This window comes from Diceros bicornis, assembly GCF_020826845.1.
Source record: "Diceros bicornis minor isolate mBicDic1 chromosome 3 unlocalized genomic scaffold, mDicBic1.mat.cur SUPER_3_unloc_1, whole genome shotgun sequence".
Lineage (NCBI taxonomy): Eukaryota > Metazoa > Chordata > Mammalia > Perissodactyla > Rhinocerotidae > Diceros > Diceros bicornis.
The window spans coordinates 879,392-899,713 of NW_026690897.1; the positions used below are offsets into that span (position 1 = coordinate 879,392).

Here is a 20,322-nt window from a genome sequence, read left to right on the forward strand (position 1 = left end):
AAAACCCTGGGAGGTTCCAGGGGAGACTCAGATTTGAGTCTGCATTCTAGTAGTGCCTTGGTCATCTCAGAGTCCTGGGTATGAAGACCCCTCTGCACCCACACTCACCTCAGACCAGCCCTCTTCATTGATGGACTGGTGCACCTGTGTCCTCTCCAGGGAGATGGCGAACTGGAAACCATCTACCAGCTCCTCAACCATCACTTGGGTGCAGCTCTGCAGTGACAGTGCCCAGAAGTCAGGCCAGGAGGCATCAGGGGCCTGCCTGGACTTTACCACAGAGGGAAACCCCACCACAGTTCAGGCACAGAGGGGCATCTGCATAGTCTCCATCAGGGAAGGAATGTGATGACACCTCGACGGCCTGGGATTCACATGTGGGTAGAAGAGCTTGGTCCCCAGCACTCGCCTTCCTCTCCTGCAGCCAAGATCTTCAGTATGAACATGACACACCACCAGATCTCCACCATTTAGCTACCTGCTCCTGCTCAGGGTGGTTCCTCCTCATACTACCTTCTCTAACTCCACCTCCCACATACACACACACACACACACACACACACACACACACACAATGAGGGTCAAGGGGTGTGGGGCTGTCCATTTGGGATCACAGTTGTGGCCTGACCTAGAGTGGCCTGCCCTGGGCTACGCTGTTACCTGATGGTTCCTCCTGCCAAAAGGCCACAGACATTCGAGGTGAGGGCTGAGCCAATGTCTAAAGCGACTTAACATGCTCTCATTCTTGGCTTTCCGGGGGCCAGAGCCTCGGAAAGTCACAAGACAACACGAGAACATCCTGCTGTGTCGAGTGTCTCCACTCAAATGAACTGGACAGGAGGCTCTGGTTACAATGTGGGTGCCTGGTAACCAGAGTTCTAAGTTCTGTTGGGGGCTGTCACCAAGGAAGTGAGGTCACTTCTTCAAGGTTCTATTACTTGGCCCCTTCCTTCAATCAGACCCACTCAAAGCCCCCGCTAGGCTGTTGGCTGCTCTCCCTCCTTGCCCATGTCATCTCCATCACTGTACACAAATATCCATCACCAGCCTCCCCACATCTCCTGGGAGCGGAACCAGTGGCCATCTTTGAGGAGACAGAGCTGAAGTCACACCTCTTTTATCCTACCAGTTCTGTGTCCTGGAAAAGCCACTGTGCCTCTCAAGATCTTCCCAGTCTCCCAACCTGCACAATGGGGATGGTGCTAAAAACAGCTTTCTAGGAACATCGTCAGGTGTATATGAGATAATACCTACAACACCTGTGGATTGGTGTCACATGTGTCTAATGCTGGCCCTCCCATCTATGTCAGTTCCATCTGTGCAGCCTCCACAAAGCCCCACTCCATACTTCTTGTCACACATCATTGGCCTGAATTTGGTCTGGTCACTCTTATCTGCAAGAAGGGTTAGGAATTTTATCTTTTAGTTTGTTGAATTGCCACCCAAAATAAAACTGATTCTCTGTTCTGAATATTAAGGGAGAAGGTGAACAGTGGAAACTACCCGTGCTCTCTCCCTACACTAACCTTCAAGTTGAAGGGGAGGAAATGAGCTTTTCAGATGAATCAAGCATGTATTTACCTACCACAGGCTCTCTTTTCTTGTTGTTTATTCATCCACAGAGAACAAGAAGTCTTGTGTCCAAACCAGAATGTATGAGACGTCCACTGCCCTCTGTTCCCAGCAGAATGACCAGAACCAATTTGTTGGCTTTTATTTGCCTGGCCCTTGTAAGTAGATCTGAGAACATTCTTTCTATGTCCTTCATAGAGTGGGTCTGGGAGAGTCTGAGGTTGTAGAGAATTGTAGGCAAATAGCAGGCTCCTGAAAAACTGAGTCAAATTGGAATCTCTATAATTCAAAGGAGAGTGATATCAGCATCATTGTGGAAGAAGACACCTCCTGTTTTTCTACTCCTGCACTAACAATGCTTTGGCATCCATCCATAGACAAAAGTGCCTTTGTGGGAGAAGTGGGATCCAGCACCATATGCCAAGGGACCCAGAGGGAGTCTCACCCACCCATGCATCTGGTAATAGGCAGACAGACCTCGGTCCCAGCTCTGGACCCTACAGTGGCCCGTGAACCAGCTCAAGCTCCTTTCAGCTGCTGCATGGAAACCCCTGAAAACACTGTCTTAGATCATGACACACAGAGGAGAGGGCCTTTGTGGAAGTCCAGGTTTCAAGAAGAGAAGTTCCAGCCCTCTGTTGGAGCACAAAAATATGAGTGTGGATGGGTTGAAGAGTTTGGGGGCATTGGCAGCTAGTTACTCTTAGAGGGCTTTAAAGGATGTGGATCCTGTAACTGCACTGAGCACTCTATCAAGAAGTCTCCCATGACTTGTGGGGTATGCCTCACCCACGGATCTCCCCAGCTGGCCTTTAGGCACCCCCAGTGCTCTGCGTGCCTCACATACACACACCTCCACCCTAGGGCTTCTTCCTTGTGTATGCTCCCAACAGTGGTGGTTAGAGTGAATTTTGGAGGACAGCTAGTGAGCACGTGCAGAAACTTGGTCCAAATCCGCAGGCCAGAGAGAGACCACAAACTTGAGGTTTCACACAACCTCTGGAATACAAAAGGGAGGCTGTCAGCGCCCAGCCTATTACATCACAGCATCAAGAGAATGCATACAAGCTGGAGAATTCTGCCATTAATGAACAAATTAAAAATGCTGGGATTATACTGGTATAACACATTAAAATACAAATGTATTATTGAAACATATATTAAGTTTAAAAAAATGACATTTCAAATGTTGCAAAAATTAAGTTTGAGAAACCTTGTAGGTGGTCAATAAACATCTGTCCCTCCCTCCCTCTCCAGAGCAGCCATATGTATATGTATAAATACACACACACTCACATATATATATACCCACTGTAAGTTCTATATATAGAGAGATGCATATGTGCATGTGTGTCCACAAACTCTCACACATATATATAATGCATGTACCTATGTATATCATATACATGTATGTATACATGATAGAATACTCACATGCACATGTGTATATCTCTACAATTTCACCTTCAATAAGGTAAATTTCCAGTTTGTATTGACTCTAAATAACTCTGCATTTTAACTTGTTAGGTCTGTTTCGGTTTGTTTTCCCCAAACGTTCTGGTTAGTCCTCTGGGCACTTCTCAATTGGATAACTGTTATGTTTTTCATTTGTTGTTGTGCTTTCATTTTCTCTTTTTAATAAACATATTTGTTGAAATAAGACATACAATCAGAATAGAGCACAAATCCAAGTGTAAAGATTGATAAGTTATCCAAAAGTGTACACATGTGTTAACACTACCCAGGCCAACAAACAGAACATGACCAGTTCTCTTTATAGTAGATTATACATGATGTATATAATAGATAATAACCGCAGTTACCTAGATTATTATTTCTCCTTTTCAGGAAGTAGCACACTGAATGGCAATGCATAAAGCAAATTTAGTCATGATGTGGCCTCCTTCAAAAATATAGCTGGATTGGGAAGGTTAATTTTTTTTAGGAATACATGAGTTTAGTTCCAGCAAAAAAGAGACTTGTAAATTTCCTTTCCTGTAATGACCTTGTAAGATTTTTGGAGCAAAGTTAAGCTATTCTCATAAAATGAATCAAAAAGTTTTCCCCATTTTTCCTGTTCTGTGGAAGAGCTAGAGTCAATGTGTATTATTTCTCTCCTGAATGTCTGGTGGAATTTGCCAGCAGAGGTGTTGGCCACGATGAAATGCGGGAATGTTTTAAACATACAGATCAATGCAACAGAACTGAACGACCAGAAATAAACCTATACACCTATGGTCAACTGATTTTTCACAAGGGTGCCAATGGTGCTGTGACAATTGAATAGCTATATGCAAAAGAATGAAGTTAGACCCTAACCTTATCCCATAAGCAAAAGTTTACTCAAAATGGATCATACACTTAAATTTAAGAGCTAAAACTATAAAACACTTAGAAGAACACACAGGCATAAATCTTCATGACCTTGTATTTGGCAATGGACTCTTAGATCTGACACCAAAAGCAGAAGCAACTAAATAAATGAATAAATAAGTTAAACTTCATCATCAAAATTAAGAACTTTTATGCTTCAAAAGACACTATCAAGAAAGTGGAAAGACAATCTAGAATGGGAAAAAATATCTGCAAATCATATATCTAATGAGGAACTTGTATTCGGAACATATATTAAAAAGCTCTTGGGGCCAGCCCAGTGGTGTAGTGGCTAAGTTCGCGCCCTCCACTTTGGCGGCCCAGGGTTCATGGGTTCTGATCCCAGGCACAGACCAACGTACCGCGTATCAAGTCATGCTGTGGCTGCGTCCATATAAAGTAGAGGAAGACGGGCACGGATGTTAGCCCAGGGCCAATCTTCCTCAGCAAGAAGAGAAGGATTGGCAACAGAAGTTAGCTCAGGGCTGATCTTCCCCACCTCCTCCCCCAAAACAACTTCTTACAATTCAGTAATAAAAAGACAACCCAATTTAAAAATAGGCAAAGAATCTGAACAGATATTTCTCCAAAGAAGATATACAAATGGCCAATAAGCACATGGAAAGATGCTCAGTATCATTAGTCATAAGGGAAACGCAAATCAAAACCACAATAAGATACCACTTCATACCCACTAGAATGGCTAAAATTAACAAGTTAGATAACAAGTGTTAGTGAGAATGTGGAGAAACTGGAACCCTCAAACACTGCTACAGGAATGTAAAATGTTGCAGGCACTTTGGAAAATAGTCTGGCAGTTTCTCAAATAATTAAACATAGAGCTACCATGTAACCCCAGCAATTCTACTCCTAGGTATATATCCAACAAATGGAAACATGTCCACACAGAAACTTGTACATGAATGTAACAGCATCACTCATAATAGTCAAAAGGTGGAAACAACCCAAATGTCCATTGACACACAAACAGATAAACAACATGTGGTATATCCACACAATGAAACATTATTTGGTCATAAAAAAGAATGAGATACTGACATATGCTACAACATAAATGTACCTTGAAAATATAATGCTAAGTGAAAGAAGCCAGCCAGAAAAAAAAACCATATACTATATGATTCTATTCATAGGAAAGTCAGAATAGGGAAATCTATAGAGACAAAAAGTAGCTTAGTGGTTGCTTAGGGATGGGGTAAACAGGGTCAGGGGATAAAGGGATGGTAGCTGAAGGGTTCAGGCTTCTTTTTGAGGTGATGAAAATATTCTAAAATTTACTGTGGTGATGGTTACACACATCTGCGAATACATAAAAAAACGCACTGAATTATAAACTTTATATGTGTGAATTGTATGGTATGTGAATCATATCTCAATAAAGCTGCCTAAAAAATGTAGTAGCCAGCTCCAAAAAAAAAAACATCATAGTGAAGAAAGCAGAATGTAGGGTCAGGGAGCAACATCGCTTTTGTTCATCATTAATCCTTCCTGCCCCTAAAGCCATGCCTGCATGTTTGCAAAAAAAAAAAAAAAGGACTAAATGAAGTAGACGAGTGACAGGAAAAAAGCAGAGTAGGAAACCCTGATTTCACCACATGAAAAGAGCACAATTCTACACTATGCAATGTCACCAAAAATTAGACATAAAAATATCCTCACTTATACCTGGACATACAAACTACTAAAAACTAACTTACCAAATAAATTTCTGAAACATCAAATGAGTCTGTGTTAAGGCATCGTTTGAAGAACTTAACTTGTATTAATTGATTTAACCCACACAACCACCCTATGTGGTACATATATAGCTGATCTTCATTATTTACAAGTTCCATATTTGTGAATTCACCTACTCACTAAAATTTTTTTGGAATCCCAAACCAGTATTTGCAGCATTCTCATGGTCATTCGCAAACATGAGCAGAGCAGTGAAAAATTTCAGTCTATCAACACACACGTTCCAGTTGAGGTCAAACAAGGTGACACTCTGCCTTACTTCAGCTCTCATACAGAAATGACCAGAGGATAGAGATGGTAGGGAGCAGTGTGGTGTAATGCAAGAAGCTCCAGTTCTTTAGAGTTCAGGAGAGTTTAAGTCATTTTCCCAAGATCAGAAAGCTAACGAATGGAGGACTGTATGAGCCAAGGACACAAAGTGAAGAAATTGATGGTTGAATGAATTAATAGTTAAAAGGCTAAAAAAAGAGATAAAACGAGATCATAAAAAATACTTAAACCAAAAGTAGAAGAAATGGAGAAGGGAAACAAAAAACAGATGAGACAGAAAACAAACAGTAAGATGACAGATTTAAATCTAACCGTATCAATAATCACATTCAACGTAAATGTTCTAAATGCCCCAATTACAAGGCAGAGACTGTGAAAACAGTGTGGCAGTTCCTCAAAAAGGTAAACATGGAATTACCATATGATGTTGCAATTCCACTCATAGGTATATACCCAAAGAAATGAAAGCAGGAATCACTCACAGGTATACACCCAAAGCACTGATGTGGCATACAGATACTTGTCCACCAATGATCACAGCAGCATTATTCACAACAGTCAAAAGGTAAAAATAACCCGTGTCCAAACAAAATGTGATAAACACATACAATGGGATATTAGTCAACCTTAAAGATGAATGAAACTCTGATATATGCTAAACATGGATGAAACTAGAAAACATGCTAAGTGAAATAAGCCAGACACAAAATGCCAAATACTATATGAGTCCACTCATCTTAGGTACCTAGAATAGGCAAATTCATAAGACAGAAGGTAGGGGAGAAGGGAGAATGGGGAATTATTGTGTAATGGGTATAGAGTTTCTGTTCAGGATGATGAAAAAGTTACAGAAATGAAGAGTCACAATGGTTTCACAATATTGTAAATGTACTTAATGTCACTGAATTCTAAACCTTATAATGGTTAAAATGGCAATTTTTATGTTACGTATATTTTGCCACAATAAAAAAAAAAAGGGCAGAGATCATCAAACTATAAAAAAGCAAGACCCAAGTGTATGTTGCCTACAAAAACAAACACTTTAAATATAAAGACACAAACAGGCTAAAAGTAAAAGGATGGAAATAGACCATGCTAGCACTAGTCAAAAGATCTGGCTACATTAATATTGGACAAAGTAGACTTCAGAGCAAAGAATATTACCAGGGATAAAGAGGACCACTTTATAACGATAAAGGAGTACATTCATCAAGAAGACATAACAATCGTAAGCATTTATGTACCTAATAAAAGAGCTTCAAAATGCAAGGAGCAAAAAACAATGGAACTAAAAGAAGAAACAGACAAATCCAAAAAATTATAATAGGAGATTTCCACACCCCTACCAATAATTGACAGAACAAGGAGACAGAAAATCAGTAAATGTTGATCAAGTCTTTCATATCCTATCAACAAACGTGATAACATTTATAGAACACTCCACCCAATAACAGCAGCACATATATCTTTTTAAAGTCAAAATGAAACATTTACCAAGACCACATCCTGGGACATACAACAAATCAGATAAGCTTTTAAAAGATTCAAATTATGCAAAGCATGTTCTCTGACAGGGGAACTAAATTAGAAATCAATAACAGAAAAAAAGTCTGGAAAATCCCCCAAATATTTGAAAATTAAATAATACTCTTCTAAATAAGCAATGGACCAAAGAAGAAGTCAAAGAGGATATCAGGAAATATTTGTTACTGAATGAAAATGAAAACACAACATGTCATTATTTGTGGCATAGAGTTGAAACAGTATCTAGAAGGCTGTTTATGGCACTCAACACCTTTATTAGAGAAAATGCAATGTACCAAAGCAATGATCTAAGTTTCCACCTTAAGAAATAAGGACAAGAAACGCAAGCTAAACACAAAGTGAGCATAAGAAACAAATAAGAGCAGAAGTTGATGAAAAAGAAAACAGAAAAACAACAGAGAAAAATCAATGAAACCAAAAGCTAGTTCTTTGAGATCAGTCTAGCCAGACTATTAATGGAACAAAAGAGAAAAGACAAAATTAGTATCAGAAATAAGAGAGGTGACATCACCACGTTTGCTATCAATAGTAAAAGGATAATAAGGAATCCTATGAACAACTTTTGTCAACACATTTGACTACTCAGATGAAATGGACAAAACCTGTGAAAGTTAAAAATTACAACAGCTCATTCAAAAAGAAATAGATAATCTGAATGGCTCTATATCTACTAAAGAAATTGAATTTGTAGACAAAAAGCTTCCTCCAAAACTTCAGGCCCAGAAAGTTTCACTGGTGAATTCTACCAAATATTTAAGCAAGAAAGAACACCAATTCTAGACACACCCTTCCAGAAAACTGGGGAGGGTATATACCGCGCAGCTCAATCTGAGGCCAAGGTTACTCAAAAACTAAAACTAGACAAAGACATTTCAAGAACACTACAGACAAATATCCTTTTTGAACATAAATGTAAAAACGTAAATGAAGAAATCTTTAGCAAATTGAATCCAACAGTATATAAAAATAATATACCATGACCAAGTGGGATTTACCCAAGGAATGCAAGGCGAGTTTAACATTTCAAAATCAATGTAATTCATCATATTAAAAAACTAAAAACAGAAACCATGGGATGAATTAAAACTATAAAACATCTCTAAGAAAACACAAGAGAGAATCTTAGTGACCTTGGCTTTGGCAAAGATTGTTAAATACAATGCAAAGAGCGGAAATATAAAAAAATATATATAAAACAGACTTCATTAAAATTAAAAACTTCTGTTCTTTGCACTGGTAAGAAGTAAAAAGGTAAGCCACAGAGTAGGAGAAAATACCTGCAAAAGATATATCAACACGTAAGAAACTCTACAATTCAATAAGACATACAACCCAACTTAAAAATGAGCAAAAGATCTGAATAGACACCTTGCTCGAGAAGATATACAGCACGCAAATAAGCACCTGAAAAGATGGTCAACATCATCTGTCATCAGTCAAATGAAAATTAAAATGACAATGAGATAACACTAGACTAGAACGGCTAAAACTCAAAAAGACTAACCAGACTAAGTGCTGGAGAGGGAGTGGAGCAACCAGAACCTGCACACATGCTGGCGGCAATGTAAAATCGTACAACCACTTTGGAAAACAGCTTGGCAAGTTTTTAACTAATCACACACCTACCACACAATTCATTTCACTCCTGAGTATTTTCTCTAAAGAAATGAAAGCACATGTCCACACAAAGACTTGTACACCAATGTTCACACAAGTTTTTTTTGTTTAATAGCCCAAAACTGGAAACAATCCAAATGTTCCTCAATCAGGTGAAGAAACAAACAAAATGTGACACATGCACAACACAGAATACTACTCAAAAATAACAGGAAATGAACTATTGATATATGTAAGAACATGGGCGAATTTCTGGAATAATTATTCTGAATGAAAGTAACTGAGCCAGGTAAAACAAAGAGTACATATTATATAATTCCATGTATATAAAATTGTAGAAAATGAAAACTTATCTACAGAGTCAGAAATAAATCAGTGGTTGACTAACGACAGGCAGCACACAGTTGTAGGGAGGAATAACAAAGGGCCAGAAGGCATGTTTTAGAGGTGACGCTCATTATCTTGATTATAGTGATGGTTTCATGGATGTACACATATCTCAAAATGTATTAAACTGTACACTTTAAATATGTGCAGTTTGTTGTAGGTCAATAATACCTCAATAAAGCTGCAAGAGGAGGAGGAGAGGAGGGGGAGAACAGAGAGACGAAAGAAAAATAAATCAGTCTAGGAGGACCAGGATCCAGAGTTCAGAGAGGGCAGTGAAAAAGGAGGTCAAGAAACAATCAAGGAGCATTCCCTAGAACTGAAGAACACAAGTCCTCAGCCTCAGAGTCAGCCAAGCACCGATCAAAATAAACTGAAATTTTAAAAAAATCTATACCTAAGTACATAATCATGAACACTTAGACTACCAAGGATAAAGATCTTGAAAAAATTCAGAAAGAAAAATAGATCAACTACAAAAGAACGAAAGCAGAACATAGAAATTAAGAGCATGGCCTTCCTGATTTTGACAATGGCTCTGCCATGTATTAGCCAAGTGACCCTGAGTACATTACTTAACCCCTCTGTGCTTCAGTTTTCTCATCTGTAATAGTAATAATAGTAAGTAGTAGTAGTCATGGGGTTGTTATGAGAATTTAATAAATTAATCTATAAAGTGCCTAGAACAGTGCCTGGTATGTGTTAAATACTACATAAGTATCGGTTAAATAAATAAATCACATTAACATTCAACTTCTCATCAAAGGGCCGGCCCAGTGTTGCAACCAGTTAAGTGCTAGCACTCCGCTGCGGCGGCCCAGGGTTCGCCGGTTTGGATCCCGGGCGGGCACCGACGCACCGCTTGGCAAGCCATGCTGTGGCAGCGTCCCATATAAAGTGGAGGAAGATGGGCACGGATGTTAGCCCAGGGCCAGTCTTCCTTAGCAAAAAGGGGAGGATTGGCAGATGTTAGCTCAGGGCCGGTCTTCCTCACAAAAAAAAAAACTCATCAAAAATACTGGATGACATAAGTCAAAACAGCGAGTTTGGATGTGGAACCGTATAAAGAGGAAAAATAACATTTTCTAATATTAATAATGGTATAGTGAAAAGGTTAATCTCATATATTACTTGTCATAAGCATAAATTGTTGGGAGCTTTCTGGAGAAAAATTTACCACAGAAAAAATTAGCATGAGCTTCAAAATCATTTAAAGTATTTAATTCAGCAATTACACCTCTAGGAACATTCAGAGAGATACATACATAGAGATACGACTCAATCTTAAAAATAGGATACATCAATATGCTGGAATAATGGTTTGCAAGATAAATCAAGTGGAAAAAAATATACCAAAATGTTGAGAGCAGCTCTCTTTATGTAGGAGATTACAAGCAAATTTTGCTTTCATTCCTTATATCTTTCCCTATATTTTTTAGCTTGTTTTTCTACAATTGATATGTATTATTTTTGTAATTAAGTTCAAAATGAATTAATTTTTATACTACATTAAAAATGGTGTTCATCAAAAACATTTAGTCCACATGAAATGCAAACATTATACCATCAAGTGAAAATCAATGTTCATACTTGTATATGGCAAATTATTCCAATTTTGTTTTATTAATTAATATATATGCATAAAATTATTGAGAAGAAATATAAAAAACATAAACAGAAATTATCCATTGGTTTAGGACATATCACTGATAAATGTAGCTTCTTCATTTCTGTCTGCATTTTCTAGTTATTTAAAATGAACCTGTGTGCTTTCATAATCTGGAAAATATATCCATAAAATGCTATCTAAATAAGTCTACCATGTATAAAAATTGCCTGCTTTACATGGAACAGTGAGATAATTCAAATTATATTGCACACAAATTACCATCTTTACCTGAAATGTCAGAAGACATCCACATTAGCTATTATCAGCTGTATCACTCTCATCACAATCACCATGATTTCGTGTACAGCACTAACCTCATTGGTTTATTATCCCCTGCATTCTGTCCTGCATTTGCAGTGCTGAGGAGTTTAACCACTGCAGTGTGAGTTGGAAAGAGAAAGAATATGGAATCGAGGGATTTGCCTTTGTGCTACTTAGTGGCTGAGAGACTTTGGGTAAGTCATTTAACCTCTCTGTGCCTAAGACTCCAAATGTTATAAATGGAGGTCATAGTTTTCTCACTAGTTCAGTTGCAAGGATTAAAATAAATAATGATATAAAAATGAGAACCAAAGTATAATTGAGTGTCACTTATGATTATTTTTATGCATGTTGATTTATGTTCTATCCTGTCTCTAAAGAAATTCTGAGGTGACTTTCACCCCAAAACGTACACAACGAAAACATTAAATCACAAATAGAAATAAATAAATAGAATATTTAAAAAAAGACTACAAAGAGATCAACCATTAGATTAAGAGAATTGCCAAGACTAAGTTTAAGTTTGGCTCCTGAAAGCCACAGTGGTTCTTAGGACTAAAAAATAAAAGGAAGCATACAATTATTTAGACAAAATATGGAGTACTTTTAAAATGATTCTAAAATATATTTTTCAAATAGGATTATAAATCTGGATATCAGCATATTCTGGTTGCTAGGAATGGTTGCTAACAACTCTTTGCTTAACAAAAAGGGAAGTTTCTTATGAATTAAGAAAATGTTCCACAGACTAAATGATGCTGATCCTCAAAAAGAAATTGGAACGAGGGAATCTATTACATTTAGGACCTCTCTCTTACTCATTTCTAGGTGCTAATCACTATCTTATCACAGACACTTAGTCATTTCAAATGAACAGATGGCTAAACTGCAATTTCATGAACAATTTCCCTTAATCCTTTGCTGTATGGCATGGATCACATCCTTGTTCCTTAGACTGTAGATCAATGGGTTCAGCATTGGGCTCAAAAAAGTATAGAAGACTGCAAATATTTTGGACTCCTCTATAGACTTCTCAGATGGGGTCCTTAAGTGCATGCACAAGAGGGTTCCATAAAATATGGAGACTGTTGTCAGGTGGGAACCACAAGTAGAAAAGGCTTTGTGCCTGCCTTCAGCAGCACGGATCTTCAAAATGGCGGCAATAATGAAAAGGTAGGACAGGAGAATGATGAAGAGCGAGCTTAAGAGAGTAAAACCAGCAACTACAAACATTGCCGTCTTCTTGACATAGGTATCAGAGCAGGCTAACATTATAAGAGGAGGGTCAGCACAGTAGAAATGATTGATTTCAAGGGAGCCACAGAAAGATAAGTGAAAAGTCAGCAGTGCCTGAGAGAGTCCATTGAGGAAGCCAAAAGTATAAGGGACCACGACTAGAGAGATACAAATGTTCCTGGACATTCTGGTGCTGTAATGTAAAGGGTTATGAATGGCTACATAACGATCCAATGCCATGGAAGCAAGGATATAAAACTCAGTGATCACCAGCGCAATGAAGAGAAGACACTGCATGAAGCATCCAGCATAGGAGATGGTCTTCTGGTCTGAGAGGAAGTTGTGCAGCATATTTGGAGTAATGTTGGAGGAATAACAAATGTCTACAAAGGAGAGGTGGCTAAGGAAGAAATACATGGGCGTTTGGAGGTGAGGATTGGTCCTGATCAGCAGGATCATGCACAGATTCCCTGCCAGTGTGATTAGGTAGAGCACCAGAAACACTCCAAACAGGATCTTCTCCAACACTGGATTGTCTGTGAGTCCCAAGAGAATGAATTCCCTCACTACAGTGTGGTTTTGAGAAGACATTTTCTTATCTCTTGAAAACTGAAAGTGAAGAATTCTCTCTGATCCAGATTCTGCATTTATTCCATTTTTTCCAGTAAATGCATTTCATCATTTAGTCTTTGATCTATTCATCTATTGGGAAGTTACTCTTTTTTCAACAAACACATCACACATTGAAACCTGTCATAATGGAAAACTCCATATTTGGTTTTTTTTTTTTCAAATTTTATGGGAAAAAAAGCACAAGAATTAAAATCAGATACAAAAAACAACAGGTCCTTGGCATCATTCAAATGGAAAACTGAACCAAGTTGGATTTCTAGCATCCCTCCAGATCAGATATCCTATTTTCCAGATGCAAAATCAAAAATAAATATTCAGTACAGCATTTTCACTTGAAATTCATAATTGCTTGGCTTAATTTCCTTCAGAAGGCATTGAATTAGTACATTTATCTCTTGACATATGGCTTAGAAGGTACAGAATGAAGAATTGCTCTCTCTGCTTTGTAAATTCACCCACTCCTTTATTAACGTACGCTACAAAGATTGATTTTTTTTACTGTTCCAGCTTCTGGGTTTATAGCAGTGAGTGAATTCCCCATCCTCGTGGAGCATACGTTGTGGGAAAAGGTACCGATGTTAAACACACAGATAAAGATGGATAACATGTCAGTTAGAAGCAAACACTATGAAGAAAAATGGAGGCTGGGATGCTTTTAGATGGCCATTCAAAGAAAGACCTTTCTGAGAAGCTAGAATTTGTGCAGTAAATAAGGAATACAAGTATCTGGAGAAGAATGTGAGGTTTTTCTGTCCCCATTTTATGTGCAACTAACACATATGAAAATATTTATCTAGGGAAATACAGATCATGTTTAAATATGTCCCTGGCTCCCACCTGGAGCCACTATCTCTCAATTCTTTGTGAAAATAAGATACAGCTGGAAAAATTGTACCTCAGAATTGCACCATAAGGATACTTTTATCTAGTTTTCATGTATACATCAGAAGAGATTGCATATAATAATTAATTTTTAGCGATGTCATGAAATATTAACATATGAATAGAAAAATCAAGTAAAATTGATAAAAATAATTTTTCAACATTGGTGGGATATTAATCTGCACAGAAAAGAACAAGCATATTTTTAGTGAACAAATGTATAAAATGACCTACCTGTATAAGTTGACTTCCATATTTTGTAAAAATGATGGGAGAAGACTTATAATGTATTTCTTGGTTACATTCTCTAGGCTATTTTAAAAACAATTCTAAAACATCCAAATAAAATAGTCTTTTTTCCTCAAGAGTATAACTTTATTTTGGTGCTTTGAGATCCTAGATTCTCCTTTGAGGCCAAAATTTCTACCTTACATCTGTGTACGCTGCTTGGTACCGAGTGCGTGAGATCTTTAGCACAGATAGAGAAATTAGTCATCATCTTTAATAATATGGAAGGAGGGAAACATGGGTAGATAAGTTTTGTATTTTTGGTATAGTAAAGATGAGAGGATTCTCAGCAGAAGTCTTCAATGTTTCTCTATAAACACTGAGGTTAGGTCATCTAATGAGAGTGAGGAGAAGGACGATGAAGTCAATGAAAATTTGAGGAGCAGAAAGAGCGAGGAGGGCAAAACGGTGACATAATCAACGGAAGGAAGTAGAAGCGCTGGTCAGGGGTGAGGACACTTTGGAGTGTGGACATTATGGATTTATACTGGAACAATCTGCCCCATTGAGTTAATTTCATCAACATGTTAGGAAGCAAAAATGAGTCTGAGAGCCAGGATCATTCATGAAATTGATGATTCTTAAAATTGGTGGTTTAGGAGGAGGGTTGAAATTAGAATAAAGAATATTTGAACATTGTTTGATGCTGCATTTGTTAGAGAATAAAGAAATATAGAGATATTTTCACTAGTCTGTCCAGTGCACTAATAGTTCCAAGTCAATACAGTCAAAGAAATCAAAGTGTAGTCTGACCAAGAGAAGCATCTCTGATTTTATTAGTTCTCCAAATGATGTGTTACACTGTAAGAAATCAGTCATGAGATAAATCTGTATATCAATGTCAAAATGTAGACAATTATCAACTCACCACATTTGAGAAGATTTGAGCATTACAATATTTTTTTTCAAATTGAAGTGGAAAGATTTCTCTATTTCAATGTTTATCTCAATTTGCTCCTGATTTCCTGCACAAATAAAATAATAAAATTTAAAGAATAAAATCTACTGCTAAATATTCCCTTGAAATAAAAGTTTCTTGTAAGATTGTAGAGCTAATCTTAGGATTGCGGAGCCCTCATTTCCTGAGGCCTTAATATGGAGATTTCTTGTTTTACATAAAAATAGTGGAAGATTTGACCTTTCTTTAAACAGAATGTCAGTTTTTAGTTTGAAGAAAATTTGTCCTAAAGTGATTCTGCATGTATGCATTTAAGTATTTTCTAATATACTTTAACATATAATAACATTGTAATAATCATAAGATTTATAAAAACTGTTCTTCAACAAGAAACAGGACTAGCTCTGTAGTAACTGAATGCACAGGCAAAAAGTAGTGAATTAGCATTTTTAGACTTGGAAGGGCAAGTACCCATCCTTTTCCATATGGGGTCACTTGACCAGAAGTCTGCACATAAGAAGTTGATGTTCCTTTATTTGTACAGTAATGAATAAGATTAGAGGATCCAGACTTTACCTAAGTGTATGATACTAACTCAAAGAAGACTTTGACGCATTCTTGTTTTACTTTCCTAGAAAGCCTTCAGAAGACTATGTAAATTATACTTGATGACATGAATTCCTTAGTTAATATCATTGTGCTTCAATTGCAATTACCAGTTGACATGTGTCTGCTAAAAGGACCCCTAGTGACTTAGCTACACAAATGTCACAATAGTCAGATAGTTGGAAACATCCTTCTGACACTGTAAGTTTCTTACTCGTACTTTTTTTGTGTGTGTGTGAGGAAGATCAGGCCTGAGCTAACATCCGACGCCAATCCTCCTCTTTGGCTGAGGAAGATTGGCCCTGGGCTAACATCCGTGCCCATCTTCCTCTACTTTATATGGATCGCCGCCACAGCATGGCTTGACAAGCAGTGTGTTGGTGTGCGCCTGGGATCCAAACCTGCGAACCCTGGGCTGCCGAAGCGGAGCATGCGCACTTAACTGCTGCCCCACTCGGCCAGCCCCTTTTACTCGTATTTTTGTGATTATTCAATTGGCTATCTTTTTAAAGTTATAGTAGATTCAACATTGTACTGGAAATTCTAATCTATGTAATAAAAGTATACAGATTGGCAAAAAAATAAAATTGTGTTATTTACAGATCACATGATAGTTTACATAGAATCTCATCTTAAAATACAAAAAGAAATGTTAACTAGACTTATTGTGGTGATCATTTCTCAATAGATACTGATATTGAATCATTAAGTTGTACACCTGAAAATAAACTAAAATATAGATGCAAAAGAAAAGTTAAGAATGTATTTCAGAAGGTGACATGATTAAAAGATCAATACACATAAATCATTTATATTATTATGTAAAAAACAACCACAACTGGCAAATAAAATATTTAAAATACCACTTATAATAACATCAAAAGCATAAACTACTTAGAAATGAATATAATAAAAACTGTGCAAGAGATACATGCTGAAAATCACAAAACACTGCAGAGAGAAATTAAAGAAGACCTAAATAATGGAGAGATATATCTCACTTATAGATTGGAATGTTCTGTTGATGCAAATAATCCATAATTAATCTATAAGTAAAAATTGAGATGAGTTCATTATGAGCCAGACCTAAGGACCATATAGCCCAGGAGAGTACCTTCATGAAGGAAGGTAGAACTCCAAAGAAGTGAGGTGTACAGAGTGGTTATATACTGTCTTGGAACAAAGAGCATGCTTCACATATGACAGGAATATCTCTTTCACAGTAGTTATGAGATTTCTTTGCTGGCACAGCAGGTCAGTGGTCATAAGGTGAACTCAGCAGATCCATAATTAATTCTTAGTTTCTGGGAGGAGATGCTTATCTTTAAAGAAAAACCAATATGGGGGGAAATTACATCCTTGTCTTTAAGGGCATCATTCTTTCCTTTGGGACATTGTAAATGTTTAAATCGGAAGTATAATACATGCCCAACAGGCCACATCAGTCCTTTTTAGAAAAACAAGGCCAGGCCTAATTAGTTTTAAACCAAATGGTTGCCTCGTATACTCTAATATATCCCATTGCTTTTTATTTAGTTATCAATTCAATACTAAGTTGTCAATTCTTCCTAAATTGACCAATAGTTTTAATGCCAGTCCCATCAACATTTCAGCAAGCTTATTTTTTCAAAAATCAATAAACTGATTATAGAATATATACACATATAAAAAAGACTTAGATTAGCCAACATCATTTTGAGAGAAAAGAAAAATTACTGAATGGTCTACACTACCTAATTTCAAGAGTTAATAAGAATTTATAGTACTCAAAACAATGTGTGGATCTAAGGGTAACAAATAGATTAATGGCACAAAATAGAGAATCCAGAAATATATCCACACAGGTATAGTCAGTGGATATTTGAACAAAGGTACAAAGGTATTTCAATGGGGAATGCCAATGGAACAATTGAATATCTGTATAGCAAAATTTAACTTTAATTCCTACATCACATCATACTCCAATACTCCAATATTAATTTGATGTGGATCATGGAACTAAATGTAAATACTAAATCTACAAGTCCTCTAGGGAAAAGAAAATAGAAGACTGTCTTCGTGATCTTGAGGTAACCAAAGATTTCTTAGGAAAGACAAAAAGGCATTAATTATGAAACAATAAATACATATTTTTTGTGTCATCAAGTTTCAAAATGTGCACTCTTCAAAAATAATGTTAAGATAATGAAAAGGCAAGCCACAGACTAGGAAAAACATTCCCATTAAGTAATTCTGACAAGAACTTGTATTCAGAATACATAAAGATCCTCCACAATTCACTGATTTAGCCGGCCAATTAAATTTAAAAAAATCAAAGATGTGAATAGACACTTCATAAAAGAGGATATAAGAATACCCAATAATCACATGAAAAGAACTTCAGTACCTATAATTGTCAAGGAAATGCATATTTTAACTAAAATGGGATACTACTTCACAATCTCATCAATGGTAAGAATTAAAATGATTGACAGTGATAGTATGAGGCAACTGGAACCCTCATAATACACTACTTGATGGAATGTAAAATAATTCAACTACTTTGAAAACTGGCATTCTTTCTCTTAAAAAGTTACAATTTCTTAAAAATTTATGACCCAATAAATCCACTTTCAAGTATTTAACCTAGAGAAAAGAGGACATATATCCACAAAGAAACTCAAATGTATATTAGCAGAGTCATAGATAAACAAACTTTGATACATGCATATAATGGACTACTATGTAGAAATAAAAATGAACAACCTACTCACACACCTTAAATGAATCTCAAAAGCATTATATGGAGATGGGACCCAACTTTCTGAATGGTAGAGTGATTGATACCAAACCTCTTAATCTCAAACTCCTGTGCCCGATGCACAGCAAGACAAACACAGAGACATTGGTACTTGGAGAAGGAAAAAGATCTATTCACATTGGCCAAAACAAGAAGGCAGGAGCCTGTGTTCACTCAAATCCGCCTCTCCAAGAACAGGAAGTAGGAGGTTTTTCTAGAGCTAAGGGGCTCAGCAGGAGAAGCTTCAGAGAAACAAGGGGGTCACTCCCTCTAAGCCCCTGGGCAGTCTGACTTCTGAACTTCAATGGCTGCTGAGGGCGCCCATCCAGCTATCTAGTGATCTCAACGTTCCCGAAGGCATTCTATTTCTTCTGCAAAACCAGCTCACAAATCCTCAAGACCCCTGAGTCACCCCTCAAGTTAAACAGGAAAACAGCAAATTGGTTTACTATCCACAGTAATCCTCAGGCACTGGGCTTCATGGTGACCTCTCAAAACCCGCTCCTCTATGAAAGCAAAAGTTATCTAAAACAACTTTTTCAGAATGCTGGAAATCAATCAAGGGCTGGCAGAATCTTAGAAGTGTTTAGTCTGGAAAAATGACAGAATCTTGCTAAAAAGAGTGAGCTTCTTGGCAGTTTTTACTTGTGCTATTCCCACGCCCTCTTGCCAGCTGCATAGTAGCCTTGAAAACTGGAATTGTGATCACGTGGTTTTGCACATTTGTCAAACTGCATTACACTGTACACTTAAAATTTGTACATTTTATTGTGAGTAAATTTGCCTCCATAAATTATGATTTAAAGATAAATTTTGCTTTCCTCAGAGTCAAGCAGATCACATTACTCACTGGTTGTTTAATACTGAGGTACTGATTTAAAAAAACAACACAGCACAATGTTATAAGGGCTCTTTCATACTAGAGATTAATGCAAACCGAAGGCTTAAACATTGAAAGCTAAAGTTTTCCTCAAACCCGTTCTTCACTAGAACTTTTTTTAACAATTACATCAAGAATGGAATCCAGAAAGCTATATGGTTTATCTTTTATCTCTTCTCTTTTCTTTGTTCCCACTGTCACTGAAGCTTGGGGTGGGGTGGGGGGAGGTGGAAAGAAGAAGAAGAAGGGGAGAAGGAGGAGGAAGAGGAGAAAGAGAAGGGGGAGGGGGAAGAGAGGTAGTCAGATGGAGAGTTTTAAACAGTGAACACGGGTTGTCAAGGCAACTACTCACGGGCCTTCTCTGTGGAGACAGGGCCCCAAAGAGTGTTCACCCAGGCTGATGGGACCAATGAATTTCTAAATCTATCCATCACACACACTGCATAGTCTTTGAGAATTAGGCACACTGAAACATCAGTATAATAAGTAAAGATGATATTTCTATGTTGGTTAGGCAGTCTGACATAAGCAGAAAGAAGAAAACACATGAAACTCAAATCTAGGCACTATAGAAAAACCAAAGGACCAACAGCTGCATTTTCCAAGTTTTAGCCTAAAAGTCATGTCTTCTGTAATGCCTTATGGCTTGATTTTTTCCTGATCCTCTG

General features: G+C 37.3%; 1 protein-coding gene across 1 annotated transcript; it reads right to left on the reverse strand.

Moving 5' to 3' along the window:
* Positions 1–11,943: 11,943 nt before the first annotated feature.
* On the reverse strand, positions 11,944–13,417 carry LOC131402042 (olfactory receptor 5M10-like). Its single transcript, XM_058537024.1, has one exon. The coding sequence runs from the start codon at positions 13,277–13,279 to the stop codon at positions 12,347–12,349; it is 933 nt and encodes a 310-aa protein (XP_058393007.1). The 5' UTR covers positions 13,280–13,417; the 3' UTR covers positions 11,944–12,346.
* Positions 13,418–20,322: the final 6,905 nt, after the last annotated feature.